General features: G+C 41.6%; 1 protein-coding gene across 2 annotated transcripts in view; it reads right to left on the bottom strand.

Annotated features, from left to right (window-relative positions):
* pde1a (phosphodiesterase 1A, calmodulin-dependent) overlaps positions 1-17,605 on the bottom strand; it is a 605,934-nt gene extending 588,329 nt beyond the window's left edge. The window contains exon 1 of one of the 2 annotated variants that reach the window (XM_043693462.2): positions 16,945-17,605. In XM_043693462.2, coding sequence (XP_043549397.1) covers positions 16,945-17,134 — 190 coding nt within the window. In that variant the 5' untranslated portion in view covers positions 17,135-17,605. The remainder of the gene's footprint in view (positions 1-16,944) is intronic. The other variant, XM_087988965.1, reaches the window with a different exon arrangement.
* Positions 17,606-17,989: the final 384 nt, after the last annotated feature.

The raw sequence follows: 17,989 nt of genomic DNA, 5'->3' as shown, positions 1-17,989 counted from the left end.
AACCAGTCTTATAAAGGTCTTCCACTCTCTTCAGTGCAATGACATCCTCCCCAAAACGTGGCACCCAGAACTGTACAGAATGTCCCAGCTGAGTTCAAACAAGTGTCTTGGCAAAGTTCATCATAACCTCTTTAGTCTTGTACTCTATGCCCTCATTTATGAAGCCTAGAATACAGTCTGCTCTATTAGACTCTCTCTACCTGCCCTGTCACCTTTAATGACTCCTGAACATAAACATCCAGATTCCTCTGCTCCTACACATCCTTTAGAATAGTACACTTTGTTTTCTAGTATCACTCCATGCTTTTTGCACTAAATTATATCACTTCACACCTTTCTACATTGATTTTCATCTGCCACCTATCCACTCACTCCACCAACTTGTCACCAACTATCTTTCTCATATTTACAATCCTCCCAGGTTGTGTATCATCAGCAAACTTTGAACTTGTCCTCTGCACACCAGGATCTTGGTCAGTAATAAATATCAGGGAAAACAAGACTCCCAATACCCATTGTTGTGAATGCCACTACAAGTCTGTGTGAAGAAATTTATCCTCATCCGAGTCCTAATGGGCCATGATTCTAGACTTCCAGGTCTTTTGAAACATAATTCCTGCAAATATATCCTGTCTAGCCCTATTAGAAGTTTTTAGCTTTCTATGGAGAAACCCCTCATTCTTCTAAACCTCACTGAATGTAGTCTTAACCAATCCAGTGCCAAGCAATGACTATCAGCAACTAGGAACAAAAAAATCATCTGTCACTGACACTTACCATGTTTAAATTCTCCAATATTAACATTCTAGGGAGCATCATTGAACAGTAGTTGAAATGGACCAGTCATATAAATACCCATGGCTACCAAAGCAGGTGAATGGCTTGAAATTCTGAAATGAGAAACAAACTCTCCAAAGTCTGTCCACAATCTATAAGGCACAAGTCATGAGAGTGATGGAATACTCACCACATGCCTGGATGAGTGCAGCTCCAACATCATTCAAAATGTTCAACATCATCGAGAACAAAGCTTGATTGACACTCTATCCATCTTCTTCATCATTCACTACCTTCACCACTGACACACAGTGGCAGGAATGTATGTACAATTTACAAGATGCATTGAAGAAACTCACCAAGGCTCATCCAAACCCAAGCTCTTTATCACCCAGAAGGACAAAGGCAGCAAATGCATGAGGTCATCACCATCTGCAATTTTCCCTCCAAGATGCACTACATAAGGAATTATATTGCCACTCCTTCACTGTTGCTGGTTAAAAATAGTGAAACTACCTCTCCAACAGCACTGTGGATGCCCCTATATGACATGACCATCACCCGTCAAGGAAGCAGCTCACTACCAACTTCTCAATGGCACATATGGATAGGGAATAAATGCTGGCCAGAAACACCCTACATCCAATGCACTAATTTTAAAAATATCTTGATATTACATCCAGGTCACTTCATGAGTTTGGAAACCTACTTCAGGCAACATGTAGAATTCTTTTCAACTGAAAGCATTCGGGGCTAGTTCAATGAACAATTTTAAACTCAGTGATTAATAGATTTTTCTGGACAAGGAGAGAACTAGATATAGAGCCAAGGTGCACACCAGGCTGGCTTTAATGCAGATCAGTGCAGAAGGAACCATGCTGCCTGGGCCCTCTTCATCATGGCAGAGGATCCATGTCAGTCTCCTGGCAAGAGCAAAACTTACCCCAATTACGTCAGACATAGCCAATGTGAGGGTCTTGGTCACTGGCAGTGGGAGGAAAATCAGGCTTATGACAGAGCCCAGTAATATCACCAAGTTCAGATGGTATCTCCAGGATTAAATGGAATCTGCACAACTTCCTCTAAGACTGCCCAGCAAATCCTTACAAACTTTGGTTCTTCCTGCCAAAACTGACAGGGATTCCTACCAGTTCTCTAACTGATGGGCTAGTCAGTGACCCTTCTTCAGAACTGGACTGAAAATATTAACTCTGCTTTCTCTCCACAGATGCTGCCAGGCCTGCTTAGTTTCTCCAGCAATTTCTGTTTGTTTCAGATTCCCAGCACCCACAGTTATAGAGTCATAGAGATGTACAGCACAGAAACAGACCCTTTGGTCCAACCCGTCCATGCTGACCAGATATCCCAACCCAATCTAGTCCCACCTGCCACCACCCGGCCCATATCCCTCCAAACCCTTCCTATTCATATACCCATCCAAATGCATCTTAAACGTTGCAATGGTACTAGCCTCCGCCACTTCCTCTGGCAGCTCATTCCATACACGTACCACCCTCTGCATGAAAAGGTTGCCCCTTAGGTCCATTTTATATCTTTCCCCTCTCACTCTAAACCTATGCCTTCTAGTTCTGGACTCCCCCACCGCAGGGAAAAGTCTTTGTCTATTTATCCTATCCATGCACCTCATAATTTTGTAAACCTCTATAAGGTCACCCTTCAGCCTCCGACGCTCCAGGGAAAACAGCCCCAGCCTATTCAGCCTCTCCCTATAGCTCAAATCCTCCAACCCTGGCGACATCCTTGTAAATCTTTTCTGAACCCTTTCAAGTTTCATAACATCTTTCTGATAGGAAGGAGACCAGAATTGCACACAATATTTCAACAGTGCCTAACCAATGTCCTGTACAGCCACAACAAGACCTCCCGACTCCTGTACTCAATATTCTGATCAATAAAGGAAACCATACCAAATGCCTTCTTCACTATCCTACCTACCTGCGACTCTACCTTCAAGGAGCTATGAACATGTACTCCAAGGTCTCTTTGTTCAGCAACACTCCCTAGGACCTTACCATTAAGTGTATAAGTCCTGCTAAGATTTGCTTTCCCAAAATGTGGCACTTCACATTTATCTGAATTAAACTCCATCTGCCACTACTCAGCCCATTGGCCCACCTGGTCCAGATCCTGTTGTAATCTGAGGTAACCCTCTTCACTGTCCACTACACCTCCAATTTTGATGTCATCTGTATACTTACTAACTGTACCTCTTATGTTCTTCACCAAATCATTTATATAAATGGCGAAAAGTAGTGGACCTAGCACCGATCCTTCTGGCACTCCACTGGTCACAGGCCTCCAGCCTGAAAAACAACACTCCACCACCATCCTCTGTCTTCTACCTTTGAGCCAGTTATGTATCCAAATGGCGAGTTCTCCCTGTATTCCGTGAGATCTAACCTTGCTCACCAGTCTCCCATGGGGAAGCTTGTTGAGTACATTACTGAAGTCAGATAGATCACATCTACTGCTCTGCCCTCAGCAAGAAGGAGGAAGAAGAAGGCTTATGTTAGGATGAGATGTGAAGGCTCAGTTAGGGCGCTTGAGGGTTACAAGGTAGCCAGGAAAGATCTAAGGAGAGAGCTCAGAAGAGCCAGGAGGAGACATGAGAAGATTTTGGCCGATAGGATCAAGGTAAACCCTAAGGCCTTCTATAGGTATTTAAGGAATAAAAGAATGACGAGAGTAAGATTAGGGCCAATGAAGGATAGTAGTGGGAAGTTGTATGTGGAGTCAGAGGAGAAAGGGGAAGCACTAAATCAATATTTTTTGACAGTATTCACTCTAGAAAACGACAATGTTGTCGAGGAGAATACTGAGATACAGGCTACGAGACTAGGTGGGATTGGGGTTCACAAGGAAGAGGTATTAGAAATCCTGCAGAGTGTGAAAATAGGTAAGTCCCCTGGGCTGGATGGGATTTATCCTAGGATCCTCTGGGAAGCCAGGGAGGAGAATGCCGAGCCTTTGGCATTGATCTTTAAATCATTATTGTCTACAGGAATAGCGCCAGAAGACTGGAGGATAGCAAATGTCATTCCCCTGTTCAAGAAGGGGAGTAGAGACAACCCTGGTAATTATAGACCAGTGAGCCTTACTTCAGTTGTTGGTAAAGTGTTGGAAAAGGTTATAAGAGATAGGACTTATAATCATCTAGCAAAGAATAATTTGATTAGGGATATCAGCACGGTTTTGTGAAGGGTAGGTCGTGCCTCACAAACCTTATTGAGTTCTTTGAGAAGGTGACCAAACAGGTAGATGAGAGTAAACCGGTTGATGTGGTGTATATGGATTTCAGCAAGGCATTCGATAAGGTTCCCCACAGTAGGCTATTGTACAAAATGCAGAAGAATGGGATTGTGGGAGATATAGCAGTTTGGATCATTAATTGGCTTGCTGAAAGAAGACAGAGGGTGGTGGTTGATGGGAAATGTTCATCCTGGAGTCCAGTTACTAGTGGCGTACCGCAAGGGTCGGTGTTGGGTCCACTGCTGTTCGTCATTTTTATAAACGACCTGGATGAGTGCGTAGGGTGGGTTAGTAAATTTGCAGATGACACTAAGGTTGGTGGAGTTGTGGATAGTGACGAAGGAAGTTGTAGGTTACAGAGAGACATAGATAAGCTGCAGAGCTGGGCTGAGAGGTGGCAAATGGAGTTTAATGCGGACAAGTGTGAGGTGATTCACTTTGGGCGAAGTAACCAGAATGTAAAGTACTGGGCTAGTGGTAAGATTCTTGGTAGTGTAGATGAACAGAGAGATCTCGGTGTCCAGGTACACAGATCCTTGAAAGTTGCCACCCAGGTTGACAGGGTTGTTACGAAGGCATACAGTGTTTTAGCTTTTATTAATAGAGGGATCGAGTTCCGGAACCATGAGGTTATGCTACAGCTGTACAAAACGGCACGGTGGCACAGTGGTTAGCACTGCTGCCTCACAGCGCCAGAGACCTGGGTTCAATTCCTGCCTCAGGCGACTGACTGTGTGGAGTTTGCACATTCTCCCCATGTCTGCGTGGGTTTCCTCCGGGTGCTCCGGTTTCCTCCCACAGTCCAAAGATGTGCAGGTCAGGTGAATTGGCCATGCTAAATTGCCCGTAGTGTTAGGTAAGGGGTAAATGTAGGGGTATGAGTGGGTTGCGCTTCAGCGGGGCGGTGTGGACTTGTTGGGCTGAAGGGCCTGTTTCCACACTGTAAGTAATCTAATCTAATCTAATCTAAAACCTCTGGTGCGGCCACACTTGGAGTATTGTGTACAGTTCTGGTCATCGCATTATAAGAAGGATGCGGAAACTTTGGAAAGGGTGCAGAGGAGATTTACTAGGATGTTGCCTGGTATGGAGGGAAGGTCTTATGAGGAAAGGCTGAGGGACTTGAGGCTGTTTTCACTGGAGAGAAGAAGGCTGAGAGGTGACTTAATACAGACATATAAGATAATCAGAGGGTTAGATAGGGTGGACAGGGAGAGCCTTTTCTTTCCAAGTATGGTGACGGCGAGCACGAGGGGGCATAGCTTTAAATTGAGGGGTGATAGATATAGGACAGATGTCAGAGGTAGTTTCTTTACTCAGAGAGTAGTAGGGGTATGGAATGCTTTGCCCGCAACGGTAGTAGATTCGCCAACTTTAAGTACATTTAAGTCGTCATTGGACAAGCATATGGACATACATGGAATAGTGTGGGTTAGATGGGCTTTAGATTGGTATGACAGGTCGGCGCAACATCGAGGGCCAAGGAGCCTGTACTGCGCTGTAATGTTCTATGTTCTATGTTACTTCTTCAAAAAACTCAATCAAGTTTGTGAGACATGATTTCCCATGCACAAAGCCATGTTGACTATCCCTAATCAGTCCTTGCCTTTCCAAATACATGTCTATCCTGTCCCCAGGATTCCCTCCAACAACTTGCCCACCACTGACCTCAGGCTCACTGGTTTATAGTTCCCTGGCTTGTCCTTACCACCCTTCTTAAACAGAGGCACCACGTTTGCCAACCTCCAGTCTTCCAGCACCTCACCTGTGACTAATCGATGATACAAATATCTCAGCAAATGGCCCAGCAATCACTTCCTTAGCTTCCCACAGAGTTCTAGGGTACACCTGATCAGGTCCTGGGGATTTATCCATCTTCATGCGTTTCAACACATCCAGCACTTCCTCTCTGTATTATGGACATTTTTCAAGATGTCACCATCTATTTCCCTACATTCTATATCTTCCATGTCCTTTTCCACAGTAAATACTGATGCAAAATACTCATTTAGTATCTCCCCATTTTCTGTGGCTCCACACAAACGCCACCTTGCTGATCTTTGAGGGCCCCAATTCTCTCCCTTGGTACCCTTTTGTCCTTAATGTATTTGTAAAAACCCTTTGGATTTCCCCTAATTCTTAATTAATTCTTAATTCTATTTACCAAAGATCATTGTTTTAATTTCATCTTCAGCTGTTTCAATGATCTTTGACTTGTCATGTGGTCAGAAGTGAGCATGTTCACTGAAAACAACACAATGATCAGCACCACTAGTGACTCTCCAGAAACTGGAGCAGTTGATGGCAAATGTAACAAGACCTAGACATCATCCAGGTTTAGGCTGACAAGTGGTAAGTAACATTCATGCCACATAACTGGTAGGCAAGACAGAATCTAACCATCTACGCTGATGTTCAACATATCTGCATTACTGAACTCCCCATCAACAACATCCTGGTCATCACTGGTCAGAAGTTTGACTGATCTAACCACATAAATTATGTGGTACAAGAGGAAGTTAGCTGCTAGGAGTTGTGGGGAGGAACTCATCCCCTTATTCCCAAACATCTGTTCACCATTTTGAAGTCAAAATTCAGGAATGTGAGTCACTGTCCTCCTGACTGGATGTACATGTCTTGAACACCCTCAAGAAGCTTATCATCATCCAGGACAAAGCAACCTGCTTGATCAGCTTACCACCCACCTCCTCAAACATATATTCACTCTACCACCAATGCACAGTAGCAACAGTCTGTGTAAATTTTTAAAAAAACTTGCCAAGAATTTTCTGCAGCATCTTCGAATCGATCTCACAAAATGGACAACAGAATTATGGGATCACCATCACTCGTAAGTTCCCATCCAGGATGATGTTACCACTGCATTTGAGAAGGAGATTGTGCCATTGCAGGTTTGTGTTTCATGATTCAAAAGTGCAGTCTTTGGAATCATCAGGTAAATAATGAACTGTTTTATACTTTGAGGCCAGTACATTAAGTATTATCCTGTGTGTTTTGTGTATGGTAATTACTCAAGAAGTAAATGAGCTCTACTGTGGAATTTGCATACAAATACAGTTGATTACTGGTGAACTGTCAATTGCATATGGCAACAGTGCATCTGATGGGGCTAAGTGCCCTCATGAATATTACACAGGGAATGAAGTGCTTACCAATTTTATTATGCTTTTTAGTCTTTTCTTAACAGACCTACTCAAGAGTCCAGAATTAGACACCAATGTATTCAGAATGGTTTATGGAGTTGTGCTTGCTGCTCTTCATCCCTGATGTTACATTTCTTTAAAATTATATTTCAAATTTGTTTGTAGGAAATGATATTGTGAAAACATTAGATACAATTTTTCATATTTTGTTGAGATATATTCACAGATCTTCTGAAGGGGATCAAATTCAGTTCCTTATGGTCTTTCCTTCATAAACGTTTTGTTAAGTATGCTTTGAGAGGCATTCACATTCATAAATGGAGAGATCTCTAATTTATAAATTGGATTCTTTTCAAGTACAATTAGCTCTACTACAAAGGGTCCTATTATGCAAGCAAAAAAAGTGGGATTCCAAGTTATTTTGAAAAACAATTTTACATAATCACATTTTCTCCAAAAAAACCTAAACATTCATTGTGAATTTGCTAATATTATAAATATAATTTTGTAAAATAGCAAACAATATTCATAATAGGTGTATTATTAGATTTGGATTGAAGATAAAATATTTAAGTGCTTAAATCACTTTAATTTGCATAAATTACCTTGGCTTTAAGCTCCTCCATTTGCAAAAAAACATTAAAGAAGAATGGCTAAGGCATAAGATGCTGCAAAGTGCTTGCCAAATGTAATAGAATGATAACATTAATCAACATAAAACTAAATTTTTACATTGATAAATGAAAATATTAGGTCAAAATATAAGAGACTTAGCTAATAAATGAAACTGTAGTGAGACTAGACTTCATGGGTATTGCAACACTAATAATCTGTTCCTGCATTGTGCATTTCCAGTGAAGAACCACAAGATTCTTCAAATGGACCACTTCAAATATCAAACAACTATAGGGAGGATAAGAAGGTGACCAACTGTGTGGTTGAACAGAAGGTACTGAGATGTGGCTATAAGGCATAAGAGTAGAAGTAGATCATTTGGCCCATCGAGTGTACTTCACCATCTTTACCTCCACTTTCCTGCTTTTTCCCACCAACTCTTAATCCCCTCGTTGATTTAAACTGGCTGGACGGCTGGTTTAGGGTACAGACTGATGCCAATAGCACAGCTTCAAGTCCTACACTGGCTGAGGTTACCATGAAGGCCCACCTTCTTAACCTTACCCCAAGTCTTGGTGACCCTCAGATTAAACCACCAGCAGTCATCTCTCTCTAGTGAGAGTGCAGCCCTATGGCCCTCTTGGAATTTGGCAACTTTACCTTTATTGATCAAAAATCTGTCTATCTATTCTTGAATATACTTAACAGCACAGTGTCCATAGGTCTCTGTGGTAAAGAGTTCCACAGATTCACTGCATTCTAAGAAAAACAAAAATTGCATCTGTCTCAAATGGACAACCACTTACCCTGAAATTGTGTCTTCTTGTGCTAAACTCTCCCACAAACAATCTCTCAGTATCTACCATGTCAAGCTCACCAAGAACATTGTATGTTTTAAGAAAGTCATGTCATTCTTCTAAATTTCCAATGAGTAAAAAAGGAAAAGACCCTGAAGTGAAACAGTTAAGAGCAACAGTTATTTTCAACGTAATTGACATGGTTTAGATGAAGAATGGTGGAAAGCTCTTCAAGTCAGTTTGTTTCACCTCCACACCAACCATATAGCACATTGAAACAAACCTTGGATGGAGAAGCCTTCATTAACATTGCCCTTATCATATTGAAGTAGATTGTACAACTTTAATATACTCTGCCAGCAGGGTAGCTACACGTTCACTGGCCTTGTCTCCCATGCATCCCTTTCTACCCTCCAGCACCTTCAGTGTCTCAGTGGCCCTGCTCGTTGGTAGCCATCTTGTTGCTGTCTCCAGACAGCTAGCCTTTTCGCCTTCCTTGCATCATCTCCTCCTCAGATAAGTGATTCGACCAGAAAGAATTTGGCTCAATGAGGAATTTTGAAACCAAATCTTTTCACAACCCACTCAAACTGAGACTCCCTAACATCAAGCCTTTGACAACACAGTTTATGCAAATTAAATTAGAAAGCCTACAGGGCAATGATGCAACCTTAGCAGAAGGTTTTGAACTCCAAGCTCTGCCACGTCATTACAGACTTTTATCCCATCCTTGGTCAAGCAGGGACCTCTCACAATTTGCACCTGCTCATTTAGTCCACACACGCAAAACCAGATGGACTGCAGAAATTTTAATTTAGTGGATTAATTGGCCTTTCAAAGAGGGTGGACTGGTTTGTCAATTGAAGCAGTCAACCTCCTATATAATTGAAAATTGGGCATGTAGACATCAGGAAATTCTCCTAACACCACTGTGTTCAATTTTACAATGTATTGGTAGGATCACTCACCTGCTCCATATCATTAAATTCTGCCCAGTAAAACTGTTCATTCATCATGTTTTAGAAGCACTTATCTATGCACTTCAAGTGGCATAACGCACAACACTGAAAATTGGCATTTAATTGGATGGTACTTCTACCAGTACTGATGCTATGGGTCAAATGGCTAAACTCTATGCCATAACATCCAATGATCACACTCATTGTTTGTTTGTAATGGCCATGAACAAAAGGCAAAATTAGTTTTAAGTCCTTCATAACAAAAAAACAACTTTCATTTTTGTACTTAAGTAGAATATTTGGATTTTAATCATTCCAAACAGTTTCTGCCTCTTACAACTTGCAGTCTCAGAAAGCAATGCATAACTTGCTTACAGTGCAGTATTTTAAAGGTTAGCAAGACTTTTGTTTTGCTTTTAATTTTAAATAATAGAAAAATGTGCCACGGGAGTTGCAACAGTTGCTAAATAGATTGAAAAAATTTGATTTGCAATGCAAATCAAATACTGAATTGACAATGGTGGTGAGCATGTCTTTTATTATTTATTGGCAAGAATGATTTGGACATTCTAAAAGTTATGACAATAAATCACTAGAAGTGTATGAGTTTGCAAAATTCAAATTTCCACAGAAAATCTAGCTTGCAAAATGGCAAAATTTTTATTTGCATACAACCTTCTCAAATTATCAAAATACAAGATGCTGAGCTACTGAAAATTGTGCATAACAGACTTGAGAGATACTTAATTGTTAACAATTCTTAATTGTTCACCCTTCACAACCAGCAATTCTAAGGAGGTGTGACAAATACAACAGTCTGACATCAGTTCAGTGCTTACAAGCTGCAAACCAGATTGATTACATTCACTTATAGCTAAAGTTAAAATGAATTAGTCACCAAAAGATAGGTTGATCAATACTTTAGTATATTTTAAATCTGTGCATGAATGACATTACTCATTTTAAATTGTTGTCAAGGCTGAACAACTTACATCCATTCCTAGGGTCTGCAGTTGAATAAGTGCTACATCAATAGGTAATGCACATTCTGGCCTGCAGTCACAATGGTGGAAAGCTATTCACCATTTCACACAAATCCAGTTAGAATTTTGCTTGGGGGACAAATCGGCAAGATGACAAATTACATTAGACATGTAATTTGAATGTTTTGCTCAGCTATATTTTCAAGTCATTTTCGTATCTTCAGATTTAAACATCTCATGGCCAGCATACCTACGCAGAACATGGTTTCTAAATGTCCATGACAAAGTAATTTCTTAAGCTGTGATAACCTCAGGATGATTTATTAACACAGCTGAAAATTGGTTTTTCATAAAACTATAAGCAAATCTAAACAAAGGGCTGGATTTTGTGGGTGTGCTGTGCAGATCCTGATATTGAGACCTGATGCTATTTGTGCTGGGACAGGAATTTGCTGGCCCTTCTGCTAACTCTCTAATTAACAGCAGTTGGGGGAGGGGGGGGGGGTCACAGTAGCGGGTGAATGTCCATTCAAGGGACAGAGATGCTAGAAGCACTGTCAAAGTACGTTTAAACTGCTTTCAGCATTGAATGTAATGAGGATTGCTTGGAAATTTAAGAGAAATTTAAGAGCACCAACATTTCATGTTTAAGGGTCAACACCTTGTAAAGGAGAAAGTGAGGTCTGCAGATGCTGGAGATCAAAGTTGAAACTTTATTGCTGGAACAGCACAGCAGGTCAGGCAGCATCCAGGGAACAGGAGATTCGACGTTTCGGGCACAGGCCCTTCTTCTTTCCTGAAGAAGGGCCTGTGCCCGAAACGTCGAATCTCCTGTTCCCTAGATGCTGCCTGACCTGCTGTGCTGTTCCAGCAATAAAGACTCAACACCTTGTAAAACCTTGCATTTCTTGCTAAATACAGGGTAAATGAATCAGTGTCAGATCTCCTTCCATTGGTTGCTGCCCATTGTGACTTGATTGACATAGATCCGAAAGGATGAGAGAATCGTGGGAAACACCCAAGTATAACTCCAAGCCTCCCTTGTACATACCACATTTCTCTTGGTCAGTAGTCCCTTCTTCATCGTTCATTGCCTGGTCAGGAGCCTCCTCTACTTCCTTATCAGAGGGGGCAATGCGATCAACAAATTCCTCACTATTCAATGCCTCCCCTTCTGCAAACCAGGTTGTGCAGTGCACAGCAGACCACAACGATATACGACCCTTCCTGGGTATGATGAAGGCAGAGTTATCCAAGTATTTAAAATGCACCTTAAGACCACATCTGGTCTCTTCGATAGTTGCTCTGCTAGACCCATGACATGTGTTGTACCTCTTCTCTGCATTCATAGGGGGCGTCATATTCATACGTACCCATTAGTAGCCCTTGTGTTTGCTCACAAAGTTGAGCCAGGGAATGGGATGGCAAGTTTAGGCCAGAAAACTTGTGACACGTGGGATGGTGATATACGCAAGCATCAGAGCTATTTCCCAAGAACCATCTATAGGATTCACCTATGGAGGCCACAGACCAGTTACACATTGAGTGAGTAGAAGTCTTTCCTGTTGATGAAATCCTGGGTTGATCTGTGGAATCCTTAATGGTCAGATAAATGCAACAAATCAGTAATAGTCTAAAACCAGTAGTTTTGTCACCTTGTCTGGATCAGAGCAATAGCACACATTTTTGTCAACCCTCTTGTAAAGGGTCATCAACCTGGTGCATCAGTGCATCGCGGATTATAAGGTCCCACATGCATTTCTATTGGATCCCTGGAATGATCCAGAAGCTTAGAGATTCAGCAGTTGGCAGTGCGTGACTACCACATCCATTGGAATGCAGACAGTAACGGTTTCCTCAGGTATTTAAAAAGATAGAGCATAATTAAAGACCATAATGATCTTCTAAAGGCAGACAGGCTGGACGCTAATAATGAGAAATAAGAAAGTTGTAAATCATTGAATCCTACAACCCTTGCAGAAGCAGACCATTCAACCCAAGTCCACACTGACCCTCCGAACAGCATCACACCCAAACTCATCCTGCTATCCTATCCCTTCCTGAAGAAGGGCTTATGCCCGAAACATTGATTCTCCTGCTCCTCGGATGCTGCCTGGCCTGCTGCGCCTTTCCAGCACCACACTTTTCAACTCTGGTCTCCAGCATCTGCAGTCCTCACTTTCTCCTATCCTATCCCCATAATCTGCATTTCCCACCCAATCTACACATCTCTGGAAAATATGTAGGGCAATTTAGCATGGCCAATCCACCTAGCCTGCTCAGTTTTGGACTGTGGGAGGAAACCCATGCAGACATGGGGAGAATGTGCAAACTCCACACAGACGGTCACCCAAAGCTGGAATCGAACCTGGGTTCCTGGTCCTGGGAGGCAACAGTGCAAACCACTGAGCCCCAGCACTGTTCAGTGCATTGAAAAGATATTTTGCTCCTGCTTTTACAATAGGTAGATAATTTTGCAATGGCCATTTCCCAGTGTAGAGGGGAGTTGTGGATGGAGACACTGCAGAATCGCCAACATAGCAGACTCCAAAGCAATTCCCAGGCAATTCAAGATTCTGTTGGGCAACTCCCCTACTCTACATTCAACTTTGAGTAACTATTTACTTCAGCAGAACTCTCTGCTTAAATCAGAGAATTCAAAGGGTTCTACTGAAGTAAATAGTTACTCAGAAAATAGGACTATTAAATACCTAGTTTAACTACTCACTCTCCAATCCAGCTCTCATCCTCAATGCCCAACACCATTAACATCCCAAAACCCTGACATTACATTGCTCATACCCCAACCAGGACTTTACACTTCCCTCCCATGACCTGATCCCCTCCTTTCCATTCCGCTTTCGCCCCCAACCCATCCAACCCAGAATTGACACACAGTTTCTTTGCCACTGGACCTGACATTCCCTCCCAGCTCAGGACCCGACATCAGTGTTCCCTCATTCCAGACCAAGTACTCATCTGTTTTCTTATGAAGGTTGAAATCTGGTGTGAATTACTTTATTCCTGAATAGCAGACAGTCAGTCAATTTGTGCACTGGGTTGTTACATAATTGTAATGAGCCTTACTATTTCAAAGACAAGTATCAGTGCACTCTTCTCAATTGACAATTGATGGTCTTATATGAGATGGAGATGTATTCATTTTAATTTCTGAACATTTCCTATATTCTAGAAAGCTCCCATCAGATGGGAACATAGTGTATGTAATTTCTCTTTTCAAGAAAGAAGAGGGATAGAAAGTAGGCAACCACAGGCTAGCTAATTTATCACCCCTGATGGGAAAAATGTTAAAATCATTGAAGGTAATTGTAGTAGCACACTTAGAAAATCTAAGGAATGCAGAGTACAAGAGCAGGGAGGTTATAATGATCTTAAGAAAGAATGTGATTAGAAATCGGCTGGAATACTGTGTACAGTTCTGGGCACCACACTATAGGAAATGTGTGAATGTATTGGAGTGTACAGAGGAAGTTTATGAAAATAGTTCCAAGGAGAAACTTCAGTTATGAGGAAAGATTGGAGAAGTTGTGACTATTTTTTCTTGGAGAGAATGTGGCTAAGAGGAGATATGACAGAGGTTTCCAAAATCATCTGGAAAGACTGGAAATGGAGAAACTATTCTCACTCCAAGAATTAGAACCAAAGGACATAAATTTAAAGTATTTTGCAAAAGAAGCAAATAGAAGGCAAGAAAAACTTTATCACAAAACGAGTAGTTATGGTAAGGAATCTATTGACTGGAAATGTGGTAGAGGTAGGTTCAATTCAAGACGACATTGAATGATTATTTTTAAAAAAAATGTGCAGGGTTACAGACAATAGCAGGTGAGTTGCAACAAGTCAAAATGCTGAAAGGGTCAGTACAGAAATGATAGGCTAAATGGTCTTAGTCTGCACTGTAACAATTCTATTATTCTGTGATTATCAGGCAGAGTCAACATGGTTTTGTGAAAAAAAAACTGTATTTGACTAATAGAGCTCTATGAGGAATCACAAGAAATGTAGATAAAGATGGACCTTTATAAACTGTGTACTTAGATTTACAGATTGATTTGGTATCTTGTCAAACACAAAGATTACTAAACCAATTAAGAGCTTAAGGTATCACTGATAATATATTAGCATGAAAAGATGATTAGTTAGCTAACTGGGAAAAGAGAGTGGAGATAAAATGGTAATTTTTGGTTTGGCAAGTTATAATGAATGGTGAGCCACAGGGATAAATGCTAAGATTTCAACCATTTACAAATATTAGTGACTTAAATGGAGAGACCAAATCAATAGTAGCTAAATTTGCTGATACCATGAAAATGGGTAAACAGTAAATTATGAAAAGGATATAAGGAGTTTGCAAAGGATATAAATAAGTGGTGAGTGGCAAAAAAAAATCAGGCAGATGCAATATAATGTTGGAAAATGTGAATGGGTTGGGTTGGCAGGAAAATAGAAATGCACCATATTACACAAAATGGAACAAGATTGAAGAACTGTTACAGGGATCTGGGTGGAATGGTACATGAATCATAAAAGGTTAGTATGCAAGCACAGAATAGGAAGACAAATAGGAAAACATTGTTAATTGCAATATGAATGGAATATAAAAGTAGGGATATTTCACTGCAATTGTACAGGGTGTGGGATTGAGGACAGAGTAGGTGAACAGTTTCCTAGAAAACTAATGTCTCTTCTAATAAGCTTGCATAGCAAAATACCTCCCTGTCAATTAAGATCAGTCGCAAGTTCCTGGAAAATGCTGATAGAAATAGATGATGAATTTCATTATCCTCTTCAATGGATCAGCCTTCAGCTGACTTCGGGAAAGACTACTTGAGAATCAGGAATTCAAACTCAAGACTAAGGTCTTTTGTTTGTCAGTAGTGATCCTCACACTCCTTTAGGCTTCAGAAACCCTCAAAGCACTTAAGAGGCACCACCAGTGCCTTTTTAAGATCCTTCAAACCCTGTGGCAAGAAGTTGTTCAACTGTAGCATCCTCTCCCATCTAACGTATCAGCAATGAAGGGTTAATCATTCAACACCAGCTCTGCTGGGCAGGAAATGTCATTTGTATACCTGGCAATATTCCTCCAAGTGCAATCCCACTGTGACTAAGCATTTAAAAAAGACTGTACTGTTTGAATGTCAAGCTTTATTTCTTCATTTTCTACTTAAAACTACAAAGATTTGCAATGTGTACCCTTTAACCTAATGTTGTATGTTTAATGCTATAATTACAGAAATGTTTAACTTTGTTTTTCTTTCTAACTTGTTCTTAAGATTCTGCTCCAAGGTACTTGTACCTAGGATGGCACCTTGTGTAGCCAAAGTTGAAAATCACACAACACCAGGTTATAGTCCAACAGGTTTATCTGGAAGCACCTGCATTCAAAGTGCATCTCCTTCATCAGCTGAAGGAGCAGTGCTCTGAAAGCTAGTGCTTCCAAATAAACCTGTTGGACTACAACCTGGTGTTGTGTGATTTTAAACTTTGGCACCCAAGCCCAATACCAGCTCCTCCACACCTTGTGTGGTGACATTACACACTTTTCACTGTATTCTTGTACTTCAGTATACCTGGCAATAAAATTAAATCAAAACCAAATCAACTACTCCATTTGAACTCAGTCATGGCAGGACTCTCCCGGGCAGAGATTTGTATTTTCACATATGTCCTTAAAACATCCTTGAAGATGTTAAACGTTCCTGCCAAACCACAGATGACCCTGACTGGTCACTCAGCAAAATTTTTTTTTTCAGGAAAACACGAAATATAAAGAGAGACTCCGTGAAGAAGGAAGAGAGGGGAAGGTGAGGTGTGAAAGGGATCCAATCCTACATGTTGCCAGCCCATGGCGCAGAGTCTGTTGATCCTGTCAGCCACCTCTGAGAACCGGGGTAGAAGAGAGCCCATCCTGAATCCTGAGGGGCTGCCTCAGGACAAGATGCTTAGTCTATTCGTCCATTTAGTCGAAACAAAATTGAATCTATTGAATTCAAAGTTTTATTCCGATATTTGCCAGATGATGCATGACTTTTTACAAATTAGACTTCCTTCACTTTGTCCGGCGTTAATTTTGAGTGCTAAACTAGGGAAATGAAACCGCTCTGTGAGTTAAACTAGACCATGAAAGAAACATCGAATAATCGAAAGTGAAATAGTGATAAACGGAGAGTTAAGAAGCGGTGGGAAGGGAAGAGTAGGTTTGTACAGATCTAAACTTGGGGTTGAAAACAAAACACACTGTTTATTAAAGAAACAAACCAAACTTCTCTCTCTCTCTCTCGGGGTTCTGCTTCTTTCTGTCATTTTGCACCAAATGCAGCAACAGTGGTGAGGGAGGCTGGCTTGATGTCCTTACCGAGTGGCTGTCTGACTGCAGCTGGACGGCTCGGATCAGATTCCCGACAGCAGGAGCCTCTTCCCCTCCTGGCGTGCCCTCGCCCACACCGACCCCGGGAGCCTTTCACTTTCTGTGGCCTCTGGCGTTTGGAGCAACCACTTTCTCCGCCTGGAATCGGTCTGAAGCGAATGGACGAGACGGTGCCCATGAGGAGATAGACTGCGACTCAGCAACATACAGTCCGGGCATTTCCCATGTACCAGCCTGCTCCTGTGAGAACCGAAACTGCAATCAATGTTCTTCCATCATGGAACTAAAATCCTCCTTCGACTCTCATAAATAATCCTTCGGCTGCACATTAGTGCTGAATCACAAAGAGAGAATGAATGAACGAATTGATTCTATGACTTTCAGTGTTGTCATTTGCTCCCAACTTCATGACGGTCCAACGCAGACCGTTTACGTAACCTGCCTTTCTCACATATTGCTCAAACTTGCGAAAGAACAGATACTGTCAGATAACCTGTTGATAAATGTCTCTCCGCGTTCTCCACAGACGGATAGCAACAATTGCCTCATAAATCCAAGCTTATACTGGTCAGACCTGAGAGGCATCTACATTCACGCCTCACAGCATCAAAAACAGGCGCTTTACAGCCACTGAAGTACGTTTGACGTGTAGTCACTGTTGTAGTATGGGAATCACAGCTACCAATTTATACTCCACCATCAGGAATGCATTGATGGCAAGGTCGTCTGGTTTTCAATGTTGTCAGAGATTAAGATTGGCCAGAACAATGAGCAAGAGCTCCTCTGTTCTGTAATACTGCCACGGGATTTCTTTACAGCCCCAAGAAAGGGCAACTGCAGCTGTATGTCAATTCATTACTAATCTTGCCATTGTATCAAATGGAATCACGTAATTGTCACAGTTTCCGATGGATGTAGCCCGGAATGGAATGCGGTGAGTTGTCTCATGAGCAACAAAGAATGGTTAACCTGAATGGAGAACTGCATTGTGGGTGTGTGAACGAGGAGACACCATGGCAAACTAGGGCAGCCA

Source organism: Chiloscyllium plagiosum, unplaced genomic scaffold, assembly GCF_037043375.1.
Source record: "Chiloscyllium plagiosum isolate Xiang-an unplaced genomic scaffold, Cpla_swu_hap1 HiC_scaffold_7, whole genome shotgun sequence".
Lineage (NCBI taxonomy): Eukaryota > Metazoa > Chordata > Chondrichthyes > Orectolobiformes > Hemiscylliidae > Chiloscyllium > Chiloscyllium plagiosum.
This window is presented reverse-complemented; position numbering and strand designations above follow the sequence as displayed.